This window comes from Pinus tabuliformis, chromosome 2_2 (genome assembly GCF_031772625.1).
Source record: "Pinus tabuliformis cultivar Carrire ecotype Pingquan chromosome 2_2, CPIR1, whole genome shotgun sequence".
NCBI classification, from domain to species: Eukaryota; Viridiplantae; Streptophyta; class Pinopsida; order Pinales; family Pinaceae; genus Pinus; species Pinus tabuliformis.
Window position 1 is genome coordinate 331,163,221 of NC_142300.1, and position 27,359 is coordinate 331,190,579.

General features: G+C 40.8%; 1 protein-coding gene across 2 annotated transcripts in view; it reads right to left on the reverse strand.

Moving 5' to 3' along the window:
- The window catches only part of LOC149192623 (exonuclease V, chloroplastic-like), a 210,594-nt gene that overhangs the window by 15,290 nt on the left and 167,945 nt on the right, over nucleotides 1-27,359 (reverse strand). For both annotated transcript variants that reach the window (XM_089404657.1, XM_089404656.1), the window contains one exon: nucleotides 15,637-15,790. In XM_089404657.1, coding sequence (XP_089260783.1) covers nucleotides 15,637-15,790 — 154 coding nt within the window. The remainder of the gene's footprint in view (nucleotides 1-15,636; nucleotides 15,791-27,359) is intronic.

Here is a 27,359-nt window from a genome sequence, read left to right on the forward strand (position 1 = left end):
ACCTAAGTGAGTTTTACCTCACTTCACCCGACAGAATCTGGCTAATCCGGCAGCAAAACTGGTTGGCCCCAGCTACAACTTCGCTGCCCCTTCGCAGTAACTATGTGGGCCTACGTGGAGCTCTTTGAGGCTCTGTGTCAGCACTTCTGCCCACTGCATCAATTTTCCCAGCTGTTCCGGGAGTTTCTGACAACTCCCTGGCTTTCTACATGGAAAGTAGCTCTTCCTCTGCGCTAGCCCTCCTGGCTCTGCGTCAAGGCTGCGTGGGCCCAAACTGGCCCAGCGTCAGCTCTCCCGGCTACTGTGCTACCTCCAAAAATTTATCTCCACCTCTCTGTTAGTATTCCCGAACTATCACTGCCCTTTAGTTGTAAGATCTCCCAAATCAATTTCCCTCCTGAGAACTCACCTCAGAAAATCGATTTCCTCATTCTCTCTGTGTGTGTTCTCCAACTAACCCCAAACCTTCCTTTATACTTTTCTTGTTGAGAAATCAACAATCGTGATCTAATCTCTAATCAACAGCGACGATTAAATTAGACTTGATCCTCGTCTCTTAGAAGCTTCTCACCCATATTTTCATTAATACCCATTAATATTTTAATTTTCCTAAGTTTAGAATTAGGAAGCCCATTAAAAATATTAATTATTTTAATCAGTGTTGTTAAAATCGCGATAAAATCGCGATTTTATCGTAAAAGCGCGATTTTTTCATTTAGCCGATTCAAATCGCGATTTTTATACATAAAAATCGCCACTTTTTTTATAACGATTTTTATCGAAAAAATCGCGATTTTTTATGTTAAAATCGCCAGAGGCGCGGGCAGTGGGCGTTTTATATAGAAAATCGATTTTTCTTTTATTTCATTCAGCAGTCCGCGCGGAGGAGGAGGAGAAGAAGTGAGGGAGAGGGTTGCCGTCGGATTTGGGAGCGAATCCAAGCAATTTTAGGAGGAATCCAAGCCAAGATCACCAATTTGTCCATAAACCAGGTATGTAGATTAATTTTTTTTTGTTTTGGTTCTATAAAAACTTTGTTTTTCATTGTTTTTAAAGAATTTTTGGAAATTTTTCATTGATTTGGGATGGGTTATTTGTTATGACTATGAGAACCAATTTTTTATTTTTATTTTCTCATTTTCTTTAAACATTGTTTATTTTTTTTTATTTTTCATTGTTTTTTGGCATTTGATTGGGTAACTTGGGTTTAGAAATTGGGATTTTGGAAATAATTAGCTTGTAATTTTGCAAATGCTAAATTGTAATTTGTATTTACTATTATCATTTATGTAATCCTAAATTCCTATTTCCTAATCCTTATTTTTCCATAGGTTTGCAAATTCAAAATTCAAAAACAAACATGCCAAGGAAATTGGATCCTTTCTGGGAATATGGTGACCCTAAAACTCCGAATGATAGACAAAACTTGTATTGCAAGTTGTGTGGAAAGGAAATATTCGGGGGGGTGTACAGGTTGAAGTTCCACCTTGCACAAATCCCTGGACGTGATGTGGGGCCCTGTCTAAAGACAAATGCTGAAATTATCCAAAAAGCCATGAGAGCATTGGGAGAATTAGAGCACACTAGAGACGCCAAAGAAGAACTCAAAAGGCAACTAAAAAGGTCAGCTGAAGGAAGTGGGCCAAGTGGCACAGGTTCTACTGCAGCGTCAGTCAATCCGGTAGCTGCATCATCATATTTTGTTCCTCGAACCACACCTGGTTCACAACCAAATATTGGTTCAATGCTAAAAAGAACTGAAAAAGAAAAAGCTGACAAGTTGATGACAAAATTTCTCCTCTGGAGTGATATTCCTTTCAGCATTATAAGGAATAATCCATTTTTCCAACCTACTGTTGATGCTATTGCCAGTGTTGGCCCGGGGTACAAACTCCCTTCTCTTCATGATTTCAGAGGCCGGCTTCTTCAAGATGAAAAGCGTGACTGCACCCAAAGATTGGAGGATTTTAGGGCATCATGGGCACAAACAGGATGCACTGTTATGTCAGATGGTTGGACTGACCAAAAGGGGAGAACCCTTATAAACTTCTTGGTTAGTTGTCCCTTGGGGACTATGTTTATCAAATCTGTTGATGCAACTCATCAAATCAAAGATGCAAGAACTTTATGTGATTTGCTGGATGTGTTTATTTTGGAGGTGGGTGCAGAAAATGTTGTCCAAGTCATAACGGACAATGCTGCAAATTATGTTGCTGCTGGTAGAATGCTTATGGACAGGCATCCTGCTTTATTTTGGACACCTTGTGCTGCCCATTGTATTGATTTGATGTTAGAGGACATTGGGAAAATTCCCTTTGTCAAAGAGGTTGTTGACTCATCAAAAAGCATCACAAAATTTATTTACAATCACACATCTGTGCTTAGCTTGATGAGAAAATGCACCAACAACAAAGAGTTGGTGCGCCCCGCCATTACACGGTTTGCGACGAGTTTCATATCTCTTCAATCCCTCTTGAATTCTATGTGGGATTTGAAGAGAATGTTTCTTTCAGAGGAGTGGCGTGCTTCGTCAATGAGCCGCAAACCAGAAGGAGAGGCCGTCTGCAGAGTAGTTTCATACCAGGAGGACTTCTGGGCGGGAGTGCAGGAGGTGTGCGCTGTTACAGAACCTTTGGTAAAGGTTCTTCGGTTGGTTGATGGTGAGAAGCCCGCAATGGGCTATTTGTATGAAGCCATGGATAGGGCCAAAGAAGCCATTCGGTCCTACTATGATGACAAGGGAGATGATGGGTTCCAGAGACAACTCCTTCTATGGAACGTCATTGATGAGCGATGGAACAACACACTCCATCGTCCCATTCATGCTGCTGGGCTTTTCCTGAACCCTGCATTTTCTTATGCATGTGGGTTTAATTTTGATGTTGAGGTCATGGAAGGATTATTAACCTGTGTCCAGAAGATGGTGAGATCTTCAGAAGAACGTATGGAGATCTCTAGACAAATTGAGCAATATAAGTTGTCAGGTGGCTTATTTGGCTTTGAGATGGCTGTCATTGATAGGACGGTTAAAATGCCAGGTATTTTTTAGTTTGTAGTATGTACTTTGTTTCAAATTTCATTGTTTCTTCAAATTCCATTTTTTTCTTATGTTTATTTAAAATTTTATTTGTAATTTTGTTGTAGACGCATGGTGGAAGATGTATGGTGGCAGAGTACCCCTTTTGCAAAATCTTGCCATACGCATCCTTAGCCAAACATGCAGCTCCTCGGGATGTGAGCGCAATTGGAGTGTATTTGAAAAAATACACAACAAGAAGCGCAATAGGTTAACACTTAAACATTTAAAATATTGCAAATTTCCAAATAAATTTTTGAATTCATTAAAGTTTTAAACAATATTTTTTTTATAATATTAATTATTAATTTATTATTTCATGAACTTTGTACAGGTTGGAGTCCCATAGACTTAATGACATGGTCTATGTCTACTACAATCTTCGATTGTGGGTGAAACAACTAGAGAAGACACCTGATACGGAAGCCATCTCATTGGATGGGATTGACACCACTGCTGAATGGAGGGTTGAGACCGAGAGGCCTCTCATGGATCCCACTGAGGATTGGTTAGTGCAGGATGAGGGGGAGGAGGAGGAGCAGGAGCAGGAGCAGGAGCAGGAGGAGGAGGAGTTGGAGGAGCAGGAAGAGGAGGTGACACCGCCTACCAGGGCTACCCGGGCTACCACTACCACCAGTAGAGGACGTGGTCTCCGTCCACCTCAGCCTCCTGTAGCTGCTACTACTAGTTCTTCAGCTTCTAGAGCACGTCAGACTCCACTGCCATTTCCACCACCACAGGCACCAGCTTCTACATCTAGAGGGAAAGAGAAAGTTGTGCCATTTTCTCGCAAGAGGGGCAGAGGAAATCAATAGGATTAGACTTTCATTTTATTGTATATGACATTATGACATGATGAGATACATTATCATATTTTTTGTTGATATTTTGAGGCTGAGTTGGACTTGGGACTCAGGACTTACTATTCAGGACATGATTCAATGTTATGTGTGATTTTAGCGCTAGAAATGATATTAAACATCTTATATATTAGTTTTTTTATCATATTTATGTGTCAATGTATTTATTTTATGTTGTAGATGGTTTAGATATTAAAAAAATTGAAAAAAATTGAAAAAAAATGAATATTTTTGTGCCAAACGATTTTTTCCCGCTTTTTTCCGATTTTTTCCCGATTTTAACGATTTTTTCCGCTTTTTTCCCGGCGCCGATTAAATCCCGATCGCGATGTGTGCAACACTGATTTTAATAAAATACAATCTGGGTGGAATTTCACCAAACGATTTCTGGGTCTTGGAGAATTCATGTGTTCTAGCCCCTCCACAAAATTTCAGAGCTAGAGCACATCCGATACTATGCAAAAATCAACACATTTATGAAGACCGAACCTAGTTTCACTTTAGAGAAAAATTCTTCGGCGAAAATCACATGGAATACCATTTGTCGACGCTTTTCGAACCAACTAGTGTGGTTCATCGTCAGGACAAGTTGGTTCGAAACGCGTCGACAAATGGTATTCCATGTGATTTTCGCCGAAGAATTTTTCTCTAACTTGATATGGATCACAGAAGCCTGAACTCTATTACTAGTTACACTTTCTTCAACACTCCCTCTTAACTGGGAGGTATTCATAAATCATTACAGGGTGTTTGGCTATTTTTCAATCTTGAAGAATTCACATAAGAGAAACCAGATTGGCAATCCATCTGTTATAGCATCATAGTGACCAACATTGTTTTCATAGCAAAGCCTTGACTGACAGCTCTATCTCTCAATAGATCAGAGCACAATGTTGGTGAGACCAATGACTTATAGACACCTTATTCATTGTCTCTCAAGGTACATACCCACACGGGTGTTCACTGAGTATGACCTTCTAAGACTATTCTTATCTTGAGTTCCTAGCCCAAAGAATATCGATCCTCTTGCCTACTCTTGTCTTGGATGCCCTACACATTCTCAAAGAGTATCAAATGCCAAATGATTACCCAATCCTCCCATTCTTTCTTCCCAAGTGAAGACAAGAATGGTGTGTCTATCACTTCCTCTCAATTGAGGAAGACATGCCCAAGTATCTTCTGACAAGGTACTTGTCCAAGTTCCTTTGTAATTGGGAACTTGCTATAACTCCCTCTTAGCTACGGACTTGTCCATTCATCAACAACTTCTTCTTCATGGGTCCTCCAGTTGCTTGATCTCCTTCCTTCCTTTGATGTCATGAAGTCTTTGGTCGAACTTCTTCCTGGTAGGGCACCATCCATCGATCACTTTCCTTCCTGGTTTGTCATGTCATTGCTTCCTTCGTGGAAAGTGGCCTTCTTGTCATATATCAAGTTCTCTTGTCATCTAGTTATTCCTTGTCATTTTGTCTATGCTTCGGACTACTCTTCACATGGATGCTTCTTTATACTTGTTTGTTCCCATGCTTTGATCTAGTAGCCCTTCATGACTTCATCTTGATATTGATTCAACATTAAATGGTGCTTTTGCTAGATGGCTTCTTCATCATGACATCTTCGTAGAGTAGAATCAGTTATTTGCACCTTTCATATCTCCAAGGCCTTCACAGGTGTCAAGGGTCCTTTGATCTTTCTCTTCCTTTGTCAGAGTTGTCATGCCTTCTTCCGGGAGATGTCTTCAAAGTATCTTCTTAGATAGTGATTCTTGATGATCATGGTGTTCTTCACATGCTTGATCCCTTTCTTCACTTGCTTCTTCTTGGATAGATTGGCCAACCACCTTATGCTCCTTGTGAGAGCACTTCTTCATTGCTTGCTTCTAGGACTAGTCAACGTTCCTTCTTTACTTGCTTCTTAGTCAGCGATTTTATACTCCTTATGTGAGTATTTCTTTTGTTGACCTTCATTGCATTGTAGTACAGGCCTTCGAGCATGTCATTGGTGAAAGAGATTCTTTCATACTCGATCATGTCATAGAACTATTCCCATGACTCAATAATATACATATAATAACATGACTAAACTTGATGCATACATACCTCATCTTGATTCTCCTTTGATCATCTTAGCTTCATTTGGTTTTCCTTGATATGACCCTTCTTGCTCCATCTTAGTTTGCCTGCATATCATCCTTTTCTTGAATCCCATGAATGGGGTTCCCAATGAGACATCTGCTTTTGCTTATGAATCTTCTTTTGAAGATTCCATCATAGGATCTTGAAGACCCTTACCCTGCAAATGTTTCTTTCCTTTTGATGATGGAGGTCTTCTAAGATTCTTAATCATGATCAATTTTCTTTCATTGTGGATGAGGTCCTATTCTAGGTATGCTCCTTCTACATGAATATCTTGAGCTATATCTACCATGCTCCTATATTCTAGAAGATATTTCTAACCATGCATTTTGTTCTATTATAAATGCTCCTTCTACATGAATATTTTGAACTCTATGTACATCATGCTTCTAGATTCTAGAAGATGTTTCTAGCCATTCCATTTATTCTATTCCTACATGCTTTTATCCTACTCAAAGCCTTGAAAGAAGACCTCAAGTAAAGAAGTAGACTTAGTCATAGTAGAGATCTGGAGGATCTTCCTTCTTTTGATTCTTGTCTTCTTCTTTCATTTCTTGGATCAAATAAGCTTCTTCCCTTTTTCTTTTGTTGTTGTTTAGGACAATTCCTTTTGTAGTGTCCATATTCTTGGCATCCATAGCATTGGATTTTGGACATATCTTTGTTGTTTGTTCTTCATGGACCAAATTTGCCAAATTTTCCCTTTCTCTTGGCCATGGTAGCAAATGCTTGCTCCTTTGATCCCACATCCTCTTTTGCTTTGAGTCTTGTTTCCTCTATCTTGCATAGAGACCACATTTCACTTAGTGGGGTGGCTTCCTTCTTTGCATATATGCTTGATGTGAAGTTGCCCCAATCCTCAGGTAGAGCATTGAGTACTACAGTTGTCATTTCTTTGTCAGACATGACTTCCCCTAGCTCTTGAAGTTGATCCCTCATCTCAGAGATCTTCATGAAGTAGGGAGCTATTCCTTCCTTTGATATCTTCATTTTGTACAATTCATTTCGTAGAGATATCACTTCTCCAGCTGTGCTTACCGAGAATAGCTCTACTAGTTTATCATAGATTTCTTTTGATGTTTCAAGTTTGGAGACATAAGGAATGAGAGTCTTTGATGGATTCTATTAGAATCCTTTGAGATCTTGTCTTATCCTTATTATACTTGACTAAGGCTTGAGTTTGTTCCTTAGCAAGAATAGTAACATTCCCTTTGATGTGTTCCCGGAGTTCATTCTCCTTGAGAGATAAATCAGTCATCTTCTTCCATGCAAGAAAGTTATTGGTACCTACCAATTTGTTGCATTCCTTGCAAAAAGACATTGATGTATATTCAGAAGGGGACATATACTTGATAGATTTTGAAATGTAGTAGACTTGCTTTCTCCTTGAAGACTTGATGGCTTGCCTTCCTTAGATCTTAATGTTCTCCAAGTTGCTTTCTCCAAGTGAACTTGCTTGATGATGAGATTTGCTTGATGACTTGTAGCTTGATGTAGGTCCTTCTTTGATCTTCTCTTCTTGTAGGTGCCTTTGTGTAAGGCTCTTCTTCTTGCTTTGTAGTCTTTCTTGATGAAAGATAAATGGTAGACCTTCTTGTCCTTGACGTGATAGAGACTTGTTGGCTAGATGCTTCAACTTTTGAGGATGTTCTTCCTTAATGAGTGTTCTTGAGATGCCCTTTCTTTGATGTGTAACCTTAGCTCTGATACCATGTTGAAGAATGAAGGGCACTAGTGTTTGTTAGGATTCTTCACTGCTTGATAACAATTTGTGATGCACTTTTACAATTATCTTAGCATGATCTTCTTCTTATTATTATAGTGTGTGTTTCATCAAACTACTATCAAAATCAAAAAGACAAGAACACAAATGTTGGCTCTCTGCCAAGGCCAAAACCTCTCTCTTAGAGAGGAAAACCCTTCGGTAAGTTTCTCTTATTGAAGCTTCTTATTGACTAATGCCAAACCCTAGACCCCTGACTAGGATGTCCTCCAAGCACAAGTTAAGTCCTTCCTCTTTTCTACACTATGTTTCCCAACACATAGACTTCCTTCTTCACTTTGCTCCCCAGCACTTCGTCCTTTTTCTTCGTTGCTTTGTCTAGAGATAGACCTTGGTTATGTTAGCTTCTTGATGAGATATTCTTCTTCCTTTCTTCGAGATGTTCTTTCACTTAAGGAGACGAGATTCTTCTTGAGATAGGTCTGCAAACTTGATGTGACTGAACAACAGCCCTAGTTTTGCCACATATGGTAGGAACCCTAGAGAATTAGGGTCCTTTTCCTTCGCTAGAGAGATAGGCTCCTTCGCTAGGCTTGGGAGTCCTTGTAGACTTGATTTCTCACCCAAACAATGATATTTCAGGGACTGTTCTCTAGTTGTTGTTATGCCACAGACTTACCCTCCTCTTCTTCACACGTGTGACTGTTTCTAGCCCTAGAAATAATCCTCCTCACTTCGGCCTTCTTCCTCCTTCCTTCGCTTGTCTTAGAGACCCTTTAGTCTAGGTTTTTACCTCACTTTCTCGGCTACTTTTCTTTTATGATTCCAAAGATTGATAAAGGATGTTGCGGGGGAGTGGAAAGCCTCTATATATAGAGGATTGTCCCTCCTTTGGGCCGACATTAGGCCAACATCATGTCTTTAGGCCAACTTGACTGTTTTCTCATCATTTTCATCATTTAGCTTCCTTTTGGAGGACGTTGTTGTATGGAGAGGACTTGCACTTGTCTTGGAGGTATTCCTTTGACCTTATACAACCTTATACATAGTGTAACATGCCCTCTAAGGGTCTTACATAAATACATTGACACTTTGACTTCCTAGAAGCACTTAAACATGTGCATGACCTACTTCAATAAGCAAGAAACTCATTGACAAATAATATAAAATTATTTTCTCTTTTCTTGAATAAATACAAATGTCAAAATTACATTTATGAAGACCAAACCTAGTTAAACTTTCTTCAACACCTTTCTAGATTTTTCTGGGTTTTTGGCAAGGAGTACGCTCCTAGTTTTATAGAATTTTCTGGCAGATCTGAGGGGTCAAACAGGGGTCCCAACTCAGCCAGCAGCTAGAGGAGCTAGGGGGAATTTGGGCCACAATTCTGAGGTCAAAATTTGGCCAATCCCTTCGTGGGTTATTCTGGGTTTCTTGTGTAGAGGCTAGGATTAATTTCCCAGAATTTTTTGAGCAACGGGGAAGGCTCTAACAACAGATCATTTCAAGCAACAACATATTCTAGGCAGTAACCACGTAGCTCTTGGGCCAGATTACCAACAAATTTGAGGAGGGTGTTCCATTGTTCATTTTGGACTTTTTCTAGTTTGCCTAGAGCAAGCGCAGGTGCACACATTCCAGTACCTTGTTGTACACCTCTTCCCATTTAATAAAATGAGTAGACAACGCAGTTTGGTTGCCAATTTTGTGCTCGGATGGTCTGATTTAATTTTATGGTGGTGTTTTTATTGTTCGCTTTGCATAGCACTATTTTTTCTAGTTTGGAACATTACAGTGGTATCAAAGCATGATCTTGGCCCAGCTGTGGGAAATTAGCCAAAAGATCATGGAAGCTTTGGGTATGAGTGCACAATGACGGATGAAACCGGAGACAAACCAATGGCTCAAGGGAAATCCAGTATGCAGAAATTCTGGGGTAGAATTGATTGGGACAATAAGAGGTTGGCCCAGTTGAGGAGGGTGACAGACCAAACCTATCCTCATCCTTCCAACAGAGACGTTAGAGGTGAGCAAGCCATGCGGGTGCAGCGATCTACATCATGTGGGGAAAGCTGATCAGATCAGCACACTAGATCTCCTGAAAAGGAGCAGGCAGGACAGAGACGGTTAGAGGATGAGACCAGGGAGCGCTTTTACTGATGGAGATCTGGCTTTAGATATCAGGAGCCTGAGGAGGAGGTTGAGCATGATGCTGAGAGCCCACAGAATGGTGAGGAGCACATTGATATACCCGGTGTGATGCAAGGGTCACCTTTATTAGAGACCTCTTTGATAGCCCCAATTGACACCTTGGTGGAGACGATAGGGCCTGCACACATAGAGCCATCTATTGAGGGGGTGCCACCCATGGGCGAGATGCCAACAATTGTTGAGGTATCTGGAGTTGTGACCGAGTTTACAGGTGATAGATGCCAATGGCAGTTCCACCAGTGTCAGGCCGACCTTCTAGCATTACAAAGGAAGGTCGCGTTAGTGTGTGATGCTATTCTACAGCAAAACGAAGAGCTAGAGGGCATGAGAGAGATTTTTGTCAAGTCCACGGCCAAATTGACTCACGTTGGGGAGCAGTTGGATTCCCTACTAGTGCAACTAGAGTGCACGTTGGGGCATTAGAGCAACCCTCTTTTAGCATACATAGACGAGGTTGGAAGCACTGTTAGGTTACCTTGGCCCATTGGATAGAGAGAGACAAAGCTACATAGTTAGATTTCATGTATTGACCAGGATAGCGAGATGAGACGACCTGAGTTGCACAGGGTGCAACACCCGCATGTTGGGGTTGTTCTATGTGCAAGAGTTCGTGCATTCGATCCCTCTCTTGGGGTTGGATGGCGAGAGATTCTGAGTTGGTACCCTGTGGAGTGGGCTATGGAGATGGTGGTGGACCTGGGTGTAGCTCAGTAGGAGCTTCCAGGCACTTGGGATACCAGCAACGCAAACTGGCATTGGGTTCTCGGTGGGACTACCTATCATTTCCCATGTATGCCGGTTGACTACAACCTGGATGGTATAGTTGACCTAGCAGTTGAGCATGCACATTCGCTAGGGGAGTCTTGGTCAGCACCAATGGCCAACCAGTTTATGGACAGACTCTTTTGGTTGTCTTGGTATGGCATTTGTACACAGCATCACTAGGTGATCAGCGTACTCTGGCAGGAGTTTGTCGAAGAAGCTGGCATTGGCAGGCCACCAGACGGTGCCTTGTATGGAGCTAGGGATTCTTCGCATTTGTGTGGGACACAGAGGAGTAGAGCAGTGGTGGCATCGTTGCTGACACCTAGGGAGATTCACTTCTTGGGTCCCTTAGAGACGACTTGGAGGGGAGGTCCCCTCATCGGAGAGCATGGTGATGTGACAGTAGAGGTGATGATACGGTTTGGATGCGGACCAACGCATATGGACACAGCTTTAGGCCATCTCATTCAAGGATGGGTAGGAGCATCAAGCGTGGAGCAGTGGTCTGCAGATGGGCATGGAAACGCATGGGGGTGTGTCATAGTATGTTGGACTGCGTTGTGGAGTGGGAGTGCCTCACATTGCATTGAGTACATGCGAGGAGTGACAAGTACAAGGACACAGGCGGGACACAGGATGGTGCAAGATGGCATAGCCGTAGTCGAGGGTATCCAGCGATGTATAGGGGTAGGTCACGGTGTACAGTGGCATGTCCAGAAGTACTAGGATGATCAGTGGTATGCAGGGGTGTATATTGCTACACAACGAGGTCTTAGAGTGTTGCCTCCAGGGAGACCCTCAGATGGAAACACCGAGTATACCTTTGGGCGTAGTTCAGCCAGGATCGACGGGGACATAGATGAGTGATACTTGATGGTATCCGCGGGGACTCACACACCTGACCCTCTTCTACATCCCTCACGGGCACAATCGATTTTGCTGTCAACTTTCTACACTCTGGGCATGAGCAGTGAGGGACGAGGAGCTCACCCGAGATATTTGGGTGACACTTAGCACACTAGGGGGGAGACTTTTCAGCAGTGGCATTGGGTTGGTGCGTCAATTGACAACCACAAGTTGGGGGATGAGCTGATCATTTGTAGGGGTGGCATATCGTTCATCACCGAGCCTACGTCTAGGGAGCTAATCACGAGGGAGACATGTGTCACTCTTTTCTCAGGGCATGTCGAGACCATGCATGAGTAGAGGATATCGGGTACAGCTGAAGTAGTTTTCCAGTATGTGTCCGGGCTACAGACCTTATATTGGCACATTATCGAGAGGGCAGATGGAAAACCTAGGGGAAATGGTTGGCAGGGATAGGAGGGATCCACACACCCTGAGTCGATTACGAGTATCAGATACCCATCTTTTGGTTGCATTCAGGGGGTATCTATTTGGCACACGTGGCTTCCAGCAATCATCGGTACTACACAGTGGCAGGCACAGGGCAAATTAGCATGCATCAAATTAGCCCACGATATATGGAGCCTATATATTGATCACATGCAGGGACTAGAGATGAGGCATGGATGGATTCCTGTAGTTGTCAGAGCTATGTTGCAGCAGGTCCAACTAGGGGATGCAAGGATTTAGTTGATTGATAGATCACTCTATCTCGTGATGGTTGGAGTCATGGCAGAGAGTGGTCTAGTTCACTCTGGGATTGGCACATGGGGGTACACAGTGGCCTTCATCGGATGGCAAGGCAGGCTTTCTTTGTGGTTGCACCGGTTCGGAGTTAGATTTAGATGGGTAGACTTTGGCATCATGGAGATGTCAGGGCAGGATGTGTCTCGCCTCTATCAGTATTCCACCATCGAGTTCTAGGAGAGGAGGATACTGTCTGCGCACAATGGGAAGTATGTCATACTTATAGTAGCGCAGCATCAACATGGTGACATCTCAATAACCTTTAGGGATGCACTAGTTACAACATGGGGATATCATACAGATCTTCCATTGGGCTTTAGCGAGTCACTGATGGAGCAAGGGACTTCTAGTACCTGTACCGAGTAGGATAGTGAGTGGAGCGAGGGGAGCTTCATGTTGCACAGGATAGCCTAGGATCCAGGTATTGAAGGATTCTTTCATATTAGGACAGTGTCGAGGTTAGGGACGATTCAGTGGCACAGCTGGGACCCTGACACATTTTGCAGTGATAGTGAGGAGTAGCAATTAGAGAGGATGCTTGTTCAGGCATTGCTTGAGGAGAAGCGATTTTTGGTGCATTGGAGGAGCTTGCCAGATGAGGATGGTACTTGGGAGGGTGAGCACATACTTGAGCATCCAGCACTGAAGTTGCTTGGGGACAAACAACATTTGGGAGGGGAGCACTATAATGTCCCTTCCTAAATTATTTTGGAACAGGATTAATCTCTACATTTTGAGGCCAATTTTGGAGGTGATGGGGCCCATTCGATTTTATTAGGAAGCTAGACTTAGTAGAAGTTATTTCGGTGTGGTTAAGTTATACGTGGGGGCCACCCACACTAGGATAATACGCATTCCCTAGTTCTATTTGCATGGAGGGGAAATCGATGGTTGAGTGAGGGACCCACGATGAAGGGAAAATGGAGGGAAAAGTGCTCCACAAAATCTATATAAGAAAGGCAGCGCTCCTCATTTCATCATCTTTTGACATATTGAACTCAATCTTAGTTTCTCGAGCTGCTTAGCCGGGTTACTGTGTTGTTTATCACACGAGTGTCTCAGAGCGAAGATCTCAACCCTTGCTTCGTTGGACTTCGAGTGCCAACCGTAGGAAGGATTTCTTCTTCATCTAATTTCGTAGCAGCAGCAGAGAGACGAGTTATAGCAACTGTAGTCCAGTTCCAGCAGCAGGGGAAGTAACAACAAGGATGCTGAGTTATAGCCACAGAGAAAGGAGCAGCAGGAGGGTCGAGTTACAGCAATAGGAAATTAGCAGCAAGGAGGTTGAGTTCTAGCAGCGTAGAGCAGGGAGAGTAACAGCAGCATAGAGCAAGGAGAGTAACAGCAGCGAGGGACTGCGCAGCCATTGGAGTGAGATTTGTTAAGGCAACATTATCCTAGGAATTTGGAGCTAGGGAGCTGGGAGATCATTTGGAGGGCCATTTGAAGAGGATGGCTAAAGCTAGGAGTGCATAGATAGACAGGACCAGTCACAGCGACAAAATTCGTATTTGGAGGGCCAAGCTGTGAAGGGCCAATTTTTTAAGTTTGGAACCAAGGGAAACCCTTTCTGGGTTTTTTTGGGTTTTTGGCAAGGAGTACGCTCCTAATTTTATAGAATTTTCTAGGCAGATCTGTGGGGTCAAACAAGGGTCCCAACTCAGCCAGTAGCTAGAGGAGCTAGGGGGAATTTGGGCCAAAATTCCGAGGTCAACATTTGGTCAATCCCTTCATTGGTTATTCTGTGTTTCTTGCATAGAGGTTGGGATTAATTTCCCAAAATTTTTTGAGCAACAAGGAAGGCTCTAACAGCAGATCATTTCAGGCAGCAACACCTTCCGGGTAGTGACCGTGCATCTCTTGGGCCAGATTACCAGCAGATTTGAGGAGGGTGTTCTATTGTTCATTTTGGGCTTTTTCTAGCTTGCCTAGAGCAAGCCCAGGTGCACACATTCCAGCACCTTGTTGTACACCTCTTCCCATTTAATAAAATTAGTAGACAGCGCAATTTGGTTGCCAATTTGGTGGTTTGATGGTCTGATTTAATTTTATGGTGTTGTTTTTATTGTTCGCTTTGCATAGCACTATTTTTTCTAGTTTGGAACATTACATAAATAAATATTTATTAGTTTTATGTAATAATTAATAATCATTTTTATTACTAATTTAAAAATATATGTATATATAAATTTAAAGTTATTTTTTAATATAATTTATCTTCATAATTTTCTAATATAATACTATATATTACTAACCTCGGAAAAACCTCTCCTAAATTATAAAATACCATACAACCAAGTGTTTTAATTTCTACGTAATATAGTTACGCAGATCATATTCTAGAATTCTGATGGCACGTGCCTTATAATTTCATATAATTTTGAAAAGAATGCTCAAGTTCACGTAACTTCTACAAGTATGGTAACCATATGCGCATGGTTTCAAGATTAGAACTGCTACATTTCCTGCTATTACCTCCATACAATGTTAGAACCAATCACAATAAGCTTTGTGTCATCTCCACACCGACCACTGCGATATATAGTAATGCTAAGAGTATTGTGTCACACAATACCTTCAAGAGATATGAATTGTCTTGATCTTGGGGGTTGTTTAATATTCAGTAATATTCATAGAAAAAACTCATGCTAAGGAGATTTACCTTACATATGAATTGTTTTGATCTTGGAGATGGTTTAATATTCAGTACCCTTCATAGAAAAAAACTCATGCTAAGGATATTTACCTTGCATACAATTTGGGATGCAAGATCTTTCATTTTGGGTACTTACGCTTATCTAAGAGCACTAAAATTAAAATGCATGCATAACACGAATTATCTAACAGCCATCCACATTACTGAAATTCTAAATCATGAAGATGCTTATGCTGGATGCTTCAGAATATCCTGGTAAGAGAAATGGAGCTAATGACTATTTCATGCTTGCATCCAGGCTGCAAGATAATCTTACTTGAGAATCAATCGTGCGAGAAGATTTTGTGTTTTGAATATTCACACGTTATTGCACAATAGATTTCAAGAAGATAAATAATAGTAGCCCTCTTTACTCAACACCTATGCACATAGAGTACATGCTTTGATGGCATTCACAACAGCATACATTAGTATTTTATATAATTTGACCAGTACCTCCCTTTTCTTGCACAGTTCAACAGTACTTAAAATAATTTGTTTGAGTGCAAAATGCATACCTTCTTCCCAATCCCAGAATCAACTATGTGTTTCCTTATATCCTTAGATAAGGACCGTTGTGGACGCAACCCAAAATATTCAAAGAAGGAACTCGATGGAAATTCACTTGTTACAATTTTGTCCCAAAGAGACTTGTAGCACATTAACTGAAGCCTGCACAAATAACAATAACAAACTTTAGAATAATCCAAAGTTAAACCACGCCTTTGTCTGGCTGACAATGAACTCAACTATCCTGAAAGAAGTCAGACCAAGCAATTTTCTACAGAAAATAAACCTGCAGGAAGTGTGATGATCAAAATCAATTGTTTTTCCATGACTATTTTTAAATCATATTCAGATAAGTTTTTGCAACGATATAGAAAATTAAAAACCTGTATTTTGTCCACAGGACGACTGCTTTTGCTAATCACGAGTTTCCAATTGGGTAACATTTCAAAAAAGTTCTATATATTATGTCACAGCTGCTACAAAAGGGTCTGAAGGCAGTGTAGGAAACACAAGCAACTCGAGTTTAAGATGAGTGAACTCCCAAACATAAAAAGGAGACATGAATTAAAAATGGCTAAAAGGGAACACCCACTTCACCCCACCTACACCCACCTCCCATCCTTGCTGCACCAGATCATCTATCAAGAAAGAAAACTCACGCCAAGAGATGTAGAGAGACCATCAGCTATTCCTAAAATGAACTGCTGTGCTTAGCATACATCCTCAATACAGCAGGCACCCTATAAATGTTTCAATGTTAGAATTCATTCTAGATTCGTTGTTCTGCAGCATTTTTCCAATGCCCAGTATGAAAGAAAATGAAGATTAAGATTGTGCTTGTCAGCTATAAATCAGAAATCTCAAGAAACACTTGTCTCTATTTATCATGATAGAGCCACAGGATTATGAACTTCCGCAAGAACCATAGAAAACCTTAATAGTTTGTTTCCATATGCTAGCTTAGCACCTATCATTTCCAACCCAACACAGATGATATGACGAATGCCCAGCATGCAGTGAAGCTAACACCACACTCAAGCTAGTAACTCCCAACATTAATGATCATCCACAAATTGAAAAAAAAAATCTATTGGAGGAGCAAATGAGCTCCAATATCTAGCATTAATGTTAGCATGTTGTCACATGAATGTTAATAATGTTATGCTAGGTTGAGATGTGGCATTGCTGTGTTAATAACCCAGGTTCAAAACTTCAAACCTGATTGGAATAGGACCCTGGATTAGAAGTTGGCTAAGTTTGACGAGACTGTTAGAATTTTGGGTAGCTTGGAAGGTATTTCTGAGAAGGATACCCACCAAAAGTGGTTGGTTGAGCAATTTAACCAAAAGTGGGGTTTTGGACCCAAGGCAGTGGGTTTAGGACCAAAAGAAAATAATTATTTATTCTAATGGGTTGAGAGGCTAAAACCCTAAGTCTAGAGGTTTCCTAAATGACCCAAAGGAAAAGGATAAATAGAGGAGAGCTGAGGAGAGGCTCATTGTGTGCAAGAGAGATGTGACCTCTCTTGTGCAAGTTGTGCCCTAGTGGAGGGCCGAGTTCTGCTCTTGGAAGAAGACTGCAGCAAGGTTATCGTCTATTCTATGAGGCCAAGTCAAATGGTTAGAGCAGCAAGGTAGCCAAGATCTTGGAGGGCTGAAGAGCAAGATCAAATTTTGTTTAGGGCATGATCAAGGCTAATGAAGAAGATCCATCCATGTTGTTACAGCCTTTGAAGGAGGCCGAGTGCCTCAGCCAGTGTGAACAGAAATGCTAAGGAAGGATCGAGGGCAAACTAGAGGGTTTCCATGAATGTGAATAGTACTAAACTATAGCAACTCATCTTGTGATAGCATAAGCCAAGAGGGAAGCCGCAGATATGGAGTGGAAGTGTATCAGAAGGAGGCCGAAATTATTTCTCCAAAGTCTGATCTACTGGAAGGTGCAAAAATGGTTGACATTAGGAGTTCTTGAGGCTGCCGAGTTCTGCCTGAGGTCCTGGGCAAGGAGAAACAACGTTGCTGGTTCAGATCTATGTCGTGTGTGGGGGTCGAAGCCCTAGACTTCTGTGGAGGCAGGCTGAAAGGCCTCAGAATACAAGACAGAGAAGGGTAGCAGCTGTTTGAAGCTAGGCCACAGGTAGGAAAGAGGGATGAGAGCTATGTTGCACGAAACTTCAAAGAACCTAGCGTTTCGGGCCATACCCGTACCCGAAACTCTATAACTTGACCGAAACTCGACCATCATGTAATCATCTATTAGAGTTAATGTAGCCTTTTAAATTGTCATCTATGGGTTTTATTCCCCTTTTCCTTGCAAGATAATGTGTTATTCACCTATTTATTTATATATATATATTTTATATATACATATGTGATGTTTCAGCCGGCGTTTCCATTTTTGGGAGGTGACGTTTCTAAACATACCCGTTTCGGAAACTCCGAAACGTTTCGGTGTTTCGTGCAACTTAGGCTGAGAGGCCTCTAGGATCTATAGAAGAGGGTCGAGGCGCTACAGGCCTAAGAAGAGGCGTATGACTATATGGGCTACTGTTCTGAAGAATTTGAGTTGTTGAGTGTGGTATTTGAAGTCTATTCAAGAAAGGACCCTTGAACAACAAGGGTAAAAGGCTAATGTATAGTGAGTTAAAAGGTTGATTCTCTGTGAGTGCTGAAGTGGATTTGAGGCTAATCATACAGTGAACTTAATGGAGAAAGATCTCTAAGTGATCTTAATTGAGAAAGATATCTATGAGTAGCCGATGTTTTGAGGTTGATTATGAAGTATATTTTAAGGAGCAAATAATTTGTGAGCAACTAGTGGACAAAGGAGTATAAGGAGGTATTTCTCTATGGTCAAAGGAGGCAAAGGACCTGCCAGGTGTCAAGACAAAGTGAGCTAAAAGGGTTGGAGGCTAGCTATAGCAAGTAAATTAAGTTATGTTCTTGTATTTTTGGGCCGAATGCAGATCTGAAGATGCAAATCGCAAGCCCTAGTTTTGTAAACTATGTATACTAGTTGTACTAGTGATTGAGGGCCATGATCCCTGTTACAGGAGCCCCATGATTCTTTTATTGATGAACTAATAAAATAATCAAGCTTTGGGCTCAAATCTTTGTGTACTTAATTGATTTCACTGCTGAATATTTCCGCTATGCAAAGTGCTTGTAAGTTGAGGGTTCCTAGTGTGTTTATGTGCATGATTAGCCTCAGACCAAATATAGGGCCTATGGAAAATTCAGCATGGTATCAGAGCTAATTTGAAGAGCACGCGAATCAGAGTGTGTGCAGGAAGCAGAGTGAGCCACTGGAGGTTCTATAGACTCAGAGGGAGTCTAGCTTCAAAGGGAGACTGTGAAGGATTGTCAATTGCCCTATGGAAGTTTAAATCTTCAGGTTCTAACAAGGTAGAGGAGTTTTCATCCCAAGCAAGGACAGTCATGGACCATGTGAGAACATTCATGGTGGTGCAAGGAAAAGTCATTTTGCATGTGAGGACATTCATGGACCATGCAAGAGAAAGCTAGGCCTAGTACATAGATGACGTGGCACATGCGAGGACAGATATTGCTACGCAAGGAACGTCGTGACTCTATTGAAACTAAGGCAACGTTGGGAAGAATTTCCAAAGGGAAACCGTTTTGCCCCAAAGAAAGTTTTCATGGAATAAAAGAAAAATATTATTAAAGGAAAACTCAATTATGGCCCAAATCAATCATGGTCTTGGAAAATATTTAACAATTATTATTTGAATTATGTTTTACAAGTCGACTATCCATATTAAGTCGGCCTTGTCTATTGGAGGGAAAATCATTTTTTGAAATTCAAATTTTCTTCAAGTCGGCTCTTCAAATGATTGTGACCCTTCACACTTGAAAACTTCTATATATACCCTATTGAATTGATCTTCAATTGGCAATTGGGATGGCTCATATGGTCTAAGATTTTCGGATGATCTTAGGTGGCACAGGTCTTCGCATTCTAGCTATAAGTCTTCTATTTTTCTCTTGGCATGGCACAAGATTCTTGACAAAGTCTTACAGTAATGTTCTCGCTCTCGCTCTATGTAATAGATATGGTTTCGCTCCTATGATTGGATATGGTCTCTGTAATAAATATGGTCTCGCTCTTTGATTGGATGGATATAATCTTGCTCTCTAATTGGATATGGCTTCACACTCCTCAATATGTTCTCACTCTGCCTCAATATGCTCTTGCTTTGCCTCAGTATGCTCTCACTCTTCATATGATCTCGCTCATTGTATTGGCATTCGATTTCACTATTGTCTCATGATCAGATCTTTGCATGATATGACTATAACAACATATGATCTCACTCTGTAATGCTCACACATCTCTGTGAGTATGGATTTCTTTGTAATCTTGTTGGCATCGATACACAGCGTTAAGTATGGCATCATCCTCATAGGAATTATCATCATGTGTATCGCTTTGTGCATCACTCTTTGTGTCATGTTTTGGATCGTATCTTCAGTAGGTTCTACAGTGGCATAAGTATGGTACTCTACAGTAGTGTCAGTATTATTGTAGCTCAACTATGATGATACATTATCTTCTACAGTGACGAGGTATTCATCTCCTTTGGTATTTCACAATAGTTCTTGCTAGTTAATCTATATAGCAGTGTCTTCAATAGCAAGACAAAGTCTTGAATAAAAACCATAATTTATAGGACATTGGGATGACTCCAACTGTGAACCTTGAATTTGACAGTAACCTTGCAGTTTTAGTACGATGTATCATGATGACAGCATGTCGCAGTTATGATAGTACCCTTTTTCTCATCTATGATAATATTTCTTGAGATAGCGATATGGCAACGACTCTCCGGAAGTCAGTTCATATAATCAAAGTTGTGAACTGACTTAAGTAGGGTCCTATGTGTCCCAATGTGTTTTCGATGCTTCTCATTATAGATGTACTTTGTATCTCAGTTGAACAATTGATGAATATCTAATAGAAGAAGAAGAGTTGAATTATGGGTTTTCCCCCTTATGGGGTTTTGCCCTGGTCTCCGACTAAATCATGGTGTCTTTATTTGTGCATGCTTTTATTTCGTTGTTCCTTTACGTTTCGTTGTAATAATGATGTAATTGTTCTTTCTATATAATTGTTAATGTTGTTTAGATGTTATGGAGTGAATGTAATATGCAAATAATGAAATGCAATTATTTAAAGCAAAGAACAATCAAGCCCTAAGAATATTAACAGACTCATGCGAGGAAAAACATGGGCATGCAAGGAAGGTCATGGAGTTGGAAGCATGAAGGAAATACCTTCCTCACTAAGAGGGAGTGTTAGAATTTTGGGTAGCTCAGAAGATCTTTTCGAGAAGGAAACCCACCAAAAGTGGTTGGTTGGGATCAATGTTGCACGAAGCCCCCCCCCCCAAGGTTCCAAGCCCCGAAGCGCGTCCCGTACGAAAGCGCCTAGGAAGCTTGGCCGGAAGCGCGCTTCCGATATTCGGAAGCGCCGCTTCCGAATTTTTTGTCGCTTCCTGGAAATTCGAAAGCATGGTACAGAAGCGCTGAAGCACGCTTCGTATGGCGCTTCGGAGGAGGAAGCGTACGCTTCCCGTACGCTTCCGGAAAAGCGTTTAGAAAATCGTTTTTTTTTCAATTTTTTTTTAACTTTAGGTGAGTTTGCTTGTTGGGGGTGGGTCCACCTTGGGTTAGGGTGACGAATGAAGGCAAAAAAAAATATAAATATAGCAGATGCTCCCTCATGGTAATGTTAAATTCTTAAAGTAAAAGTGACATTCTCCTTTATTTTTCATTTTCATCCTTTTACTTAAATTTTTAACATTACCATGAAATGACTCAGGATGTTTGAGAGTGGTTCCAGCCTCATTGGACTTCATATGGAGAAAATAGAATTTCGTATCCTATTCAAAATTCAGCAGACTTAACAGTTTTTAGGAATTCAGGATCAATGGGATTGTGGCATTTCATTAGATTATATCAAGTATGAAGGTATGCGATTAACATTTAATCAAGAGCACCAAGCCCTATATGTACCCTAGTGTTGGTGGTGTTAATTGTTGAACTCCTTTGTCACGCGGCACGCCCTTAGCAAAAAACCCTTAGCAAAAAATTACCTTTCAATCAAGTCAAAATCATCGATCAATCAAGTCTTGAATTAGATAGTTTGATCAAAATTGGGCAATGCTGACTAATATCCCTAGACAATCGAGGTAGAGGCAAAGGCTAAACAAGAGGAGAAGAATCTAGATTCTAGATGGTTGATGCATCTAAATGGTTGATGCTCGAATAATTAATCATTAATGTACAATGGATGTTATATCTATCTTGATTTATGCAACAATATGCATGTTTTCATGTCTTCTACAATTAATTTGCTATTTGGGATGTTTGTTTTGAGTATAAATGCAAAATATATTAAAAATATATATATATATATAGTAGACGCTTCCGCGGACGCTTCGCTTCCTAGATTTTTGGAAAATGACGCTTCCGCGTCCCCGTTTCCAAAAAACGCTTCCGCTTCGCCCCCGCTTCGTGCAACATTGGTTGGGATATTTACCCAATAGTGGGGTTTTGGACCCAACGCAATGGTTTTAGGACCAAAAGAAAACAATTATTTATTCTAATGGGTTGAGAGGCTAAAACCCCAAGTCTATAGGTTTCCTAAATGACCCAAAGGAAAAAGGATAAATAGAGGAGAGCCAAGGAGAGGTTCATTATGTGCAAGAGATATGTGACCTCTCTTGTGCAAGGTGTGCCCTAGTGGAGGGTTGAGTTATGCTCATGGAGGTCAAGATTTGCTCTTGGAAGAAGACTGCAACAAGGTTACCATATGTTCTATGAGGTCGATTCAAAGGGTTAGAGAAGCAGCAAGGTAACCGATATCTTGGAGGGATGAAGAGCAAGGCTGAGTTTTGTTTAGGGTTTGATCAAGACCAATGAAGAAGATTTGTTCATGCTGTTAGTAGTTACATCCTTTGAAGGAGGTCAAGTGCCTCAACCAGTTTGACCAGAAATGTTGAGGATCGAGGGCAAACTAGAGGGTTTCCATGAATCTGAACAATGCTAAATTATAGCAATTCATCTTGTGAGAGCATAAGCCAAGAGGGAAGTCACAGATTTGAAGTGGAAATGTATCATCCCCAAAGAAGGAGGCCAAAATTATTTCTCCAAACTTTGATCTGCTAGAAGGTGCAAAAATAGTTGACGTTAAGGGTTCTTGACACTGTTGAGTTCTGTTTGAGGTCTTGGTCAAGGAGAAACAACGTTGTTGGTTCAGATCTATGTCTTGTGTGGGGACATAAGCCCTAGACTTCTGACGAGGCAGGTCGAAAGGTCTCAGATGACAAGACAGAGAAGGGTCATAGTTTTTTGAAGCTACGCCACAAGCAGGAAAGAGGGTCAAGAGGCCTCTAGGACCTATAGAAGAGGGTTGAGGCACTATAGGCCTAAGAAGAGGCCAGTCTTACTGTCTGAAGAATTTGAGTTGTTGAGTGTGGTATTTGAAGTTTGTTCAAGGAAGGACACTTGAACAGCAAGGGTAAAAGGTTAATGTACAATGAGTTAAAAGGTTGATTCTCTATGAGTGCTAAAGTGGATTTGAGGCTAATTATGCAGTGTATTTGAAGGAGAAAATACTCTGTGAGCACATGCTCTTTTTGAGAACATGCCCCATTGAATATTAAAATGCTAGCCACCTGCTCTCTTTGAGCATTAGTTGATCATCTAACATTATTGTGAGGGTTTTGAAGGTGATTTTAGCAATCTAAAATTTTCCTTCAGCATTTGCAGCTCAAAGATTGATAAAATCCATCGCCTTGGGATTTGTGAAAGGTTGATTCTAAAACTTCTAATCCCAAGCTGCATTTCTAAAGCATTTTAATTGATTATTACTAATCTTTGGAAGCTTTTTTCAACTATCTTAACAATTTCCACAAACTTCATCTTGATTGAGGCACTTCCACTTTTCAACAGTGTTCCACAGGGACACGTCCCCCAGGGTCGAGTGCACGCACCCGGGATGGGGGGACGTCTGGAGTTGCATTTCCTCATGCACCCCTTTTGGGGAGTCTTAGGGAGACGCAGGGGGTGTGTTTGCCTAATGTGGGGGACATGAATCCCCAAAAGGGGTGCTTCTAGGTGTCCCCCCTCAAAAGGGGTGCTTCTGGGCATCCCCTTTACGGGACACGACTCCCCAAAGGGGGTGCTTCTGGGCGCCCCCCCCTCAAAGGGAGTGCTTCTGGGTGTCCGCTTTTGAGGGTTGATGCATCCCCCCTCAAATTTGTCTAATAACACTTAATGTAGAGGACCAATCATTGAGATTGACTCCTTGATGTTGACTTTTTTCAGTCTTCATTGTCCATTTTTACTTTTAAATTTGTGTGACACTAGATATTGATGACCTCAGACCAATTATTGACTCCTCACCCTTAACTATTTTTGAGTTTGAGACTTTGAGTTATATCAATTTTGAATTCAGTAATTTACTATTTTAGTGTTCAACTTCAATATCTAGTATATAGTAATATACTAGTCTATTTTTCTTTTAAATTTTAATTTAGATTCTAGAATGATGAATTCAATTTTTAAAACAATGTAGATTATAGAATTATGAATGATATGGATCAATGTATTTGAACATTTCATTATTGAATCTCATGGTATGAATGAATGATGACTATATCATATGAATGTTGTATGTATCAAAATGAAGGATGAGGATGGATCAATGTATGTCATTATTTAATTCAATTATGAATTTAAATTTTATGTGTGGATCAATGTATTTACTATTACTATTAGTCTATTTATGCTTTCATTACTGAATATGAACTTGAATTTTATATATATATACCCTGACGCCCCCCCCGCACCCCTGAAATTTCCCTAAAAATTGAGGGTACTCCCATACGTCCCCCTTGTGTGCCTCCCGCACCGGACTCTTGGTGGAACATAGCTTTTCAACCCTTGGGGATTGGACCCTAAATCTGAGTAACAATTTCCAAATTTGAATAACAATCTAAATGCTCAGTCAATTGGAATGCTAGTAGACTCATTTTGTTCCTCTTTCATTGTACTAACTTTTCCAATCAATATCCATAGGTTTCTAGATCATTTTTGGGCTTGTAAAAGCCCCCAAAGTGGGTTTTTTCTTGTTGGTTTCTGCAAATTTCCACAAAATTGCAGATTTACAGTTGTATAACAGCAAGGTATATCATCATTTCTAGCCCCAAACCAAAGGTAATCTTCAAGGATTTCATTTCCAACATTGCTAAGGGTCTTCATACTCAATTTTTGTACTTTTCTCAAGGTTATTCCTTTCCCAACTTGAGTATTGTCTTTGCTGGTCTACGTTTCCTGCAGTAGAATATTTTATCAGATCAAATTTATTATCTCTTTAACTCCTAAGCTTCACCTTTTTAATGTGTATAGGCTCTAGCCATTCTAAGGCCTTCGTGAAACTATGTTGATTAGCGCTACCTGTTGAAATTCCAATGCAAGAGAGAACTAGTTATGATAATTACTTGTGAAGATGTTTAGTGTTCTTTTTAGATTTTCTTCATTATTCATCAAGCAATTGCCATTCAAATACAAGAAAAAATAAGGATCATAGTGGACAAGAGACAGGAGACACCAAAGCTTAGGCTAGAGGCCAGGGAAAAACCCACAAGGGGAAAACCCATCAATCCTTTCCTTATAGATTCTTCATCAACAAGAGAAATTCAAGTCAAATTAACCAGTGATCCAATAGCCAAGTCAACCCTCCAAACTATGACATGTTTTGTCCACAAAATAGTTAATCAATCTGCCATGTCTGTCATTTAGATGCCTCATCCCATGGGGATATGTAGCTCATATTTCACAGAAGTTATACCCTTTTTGTAGCTTGTATTATACAAAGAGTTTAGCCTTCCTGTAGCTCTCATGATAAACAGAGATTGACCTTCCTGTAGCTCGCATAATACTCAAAGGTTGGCCTACCTATAGCTCGCATGACAAATAGAGATAATGTACTACTAGAAACTCGTATCATCACAGAGATAATGTACTGCTAGAAACTGTGAAAATTCCACAACCAGAATCCTATTGCAGCAACTGGAAATTATTCTCCTAATTGTTATTTTAGATTAACAATTTATTTACTGTTTCCTACAGCAAATACTGAATTACTCACACTGCAACCTACACAAATAAAATTGTGGAAGAAGAAACGTTGAAAGAAATGCTAGCACACACACAAAATAACACAATTATTTTTGGACCAATGTCCCCAAAAAAACCCAACTTGGGAAAACCAGTGCAGCGGTGAGGGTTTTATTTTATTATGCAGTAGTGAAATCTGAGTACATCTATGGATCCCCAACTGGAAATCCAAACAATAAGAAAATCTAGGCAAAATACTGAAGGGAATTACCCTTCTCTCACAAGCAATCTTTGGCTTGGCTCTCTCTATCAAAAACTCGGCCTCCTGGAGCTCTGTGTCAGCCTCTGCGTAGCTGACTGGACGGCTTGCTTCGGATTGGGCTCTGATGAAGTCATTCTGCCTTTGGATGCTGAGGAAACTACCTGGACTTCTTCCTGACCTCTGGAACTAAGAATGATTTCTTCTCTCCAAATCGAACTGCTTGGATGAAGCAACTACGCAATCCCTCAGCACTGCCTCTCTAGACTAACTCAACCCTCTTGCTGCTACCTCTTTGGATCTGCAAAATATTTCCTTAGGTTCACTATCCCTACCCCTCACTCACTGCATCGATCTCACTGGCTCTCTCTCCAGCAGTTGACTGCTGCTACTCAAGAAATCGATATGTTCATAAAATCGAACCTCTCAAGTGTCTTCTCCAAGTACCCATCGACTTCTTCTTATAATCCTCTGTTGGGACGCCAACGGCCAAGATTAAATCTTAATCGATGGCTAGGATTAACTTGAAGTCGATCTGTGTGAGTTTCTAGATCATTCACATCTTGACTTAATTAATTCTGATTAATTAACTATATTCCCTAAGTTTGGACTTAGGAAATCTTTAAAAACTGGCTAATAATCTAATTAAGTCATTTCTAGGCGGAATTTCCATAAATGATTTCTGGGTTTTGGAGATCTCCTGTATTCTAGCCTCTCTACCAAATTTCATTGCTAGAACACATCTGATACTACAAAAACTAACACTCCCTCTTAGCGAGGAATGTGTCCTAGTGCTCTACTGCCCAACCTGTAGTAGCACCCTGTCTCTGCATCATCCCCTATCACGCAGTTGATGTCTGGCAGTTGTTGCCCACCAACCACTATGCAACTCTGATATGTGTTGCATCTGTGTTGCTACTGAACTATTGCCAACACTACATCTGCACTACAACTCCCTCTCATTTGTTGTGGCTGCAACTGCAACTGAGAAGCATCCTAAATACGGAATCAATTGTGATCAGTATGATGCATCTGTCACCCGAATCTCTGACTATTTGTTAAAATTGGCAACTAAGGCCAAACTCCATGTGGGTCACCTTATTTATGGCAGCTGATATTTTTCCTAGATTCCTCTTGTCGAGAGGTGTAGGATTGATCTGAAGATCATCCGATTCCGACAAGTATTTATGGAGATATGAATTTATTTGTATTTACTTGACAAATTGTCAAGGTCGGCCAGCAGCTAAATGTGTGGCACACATGCCCAACAAATCATATAAGTACAAATGAGGTTGATTCATTATCAACTCATCTCATCTCAACTCAT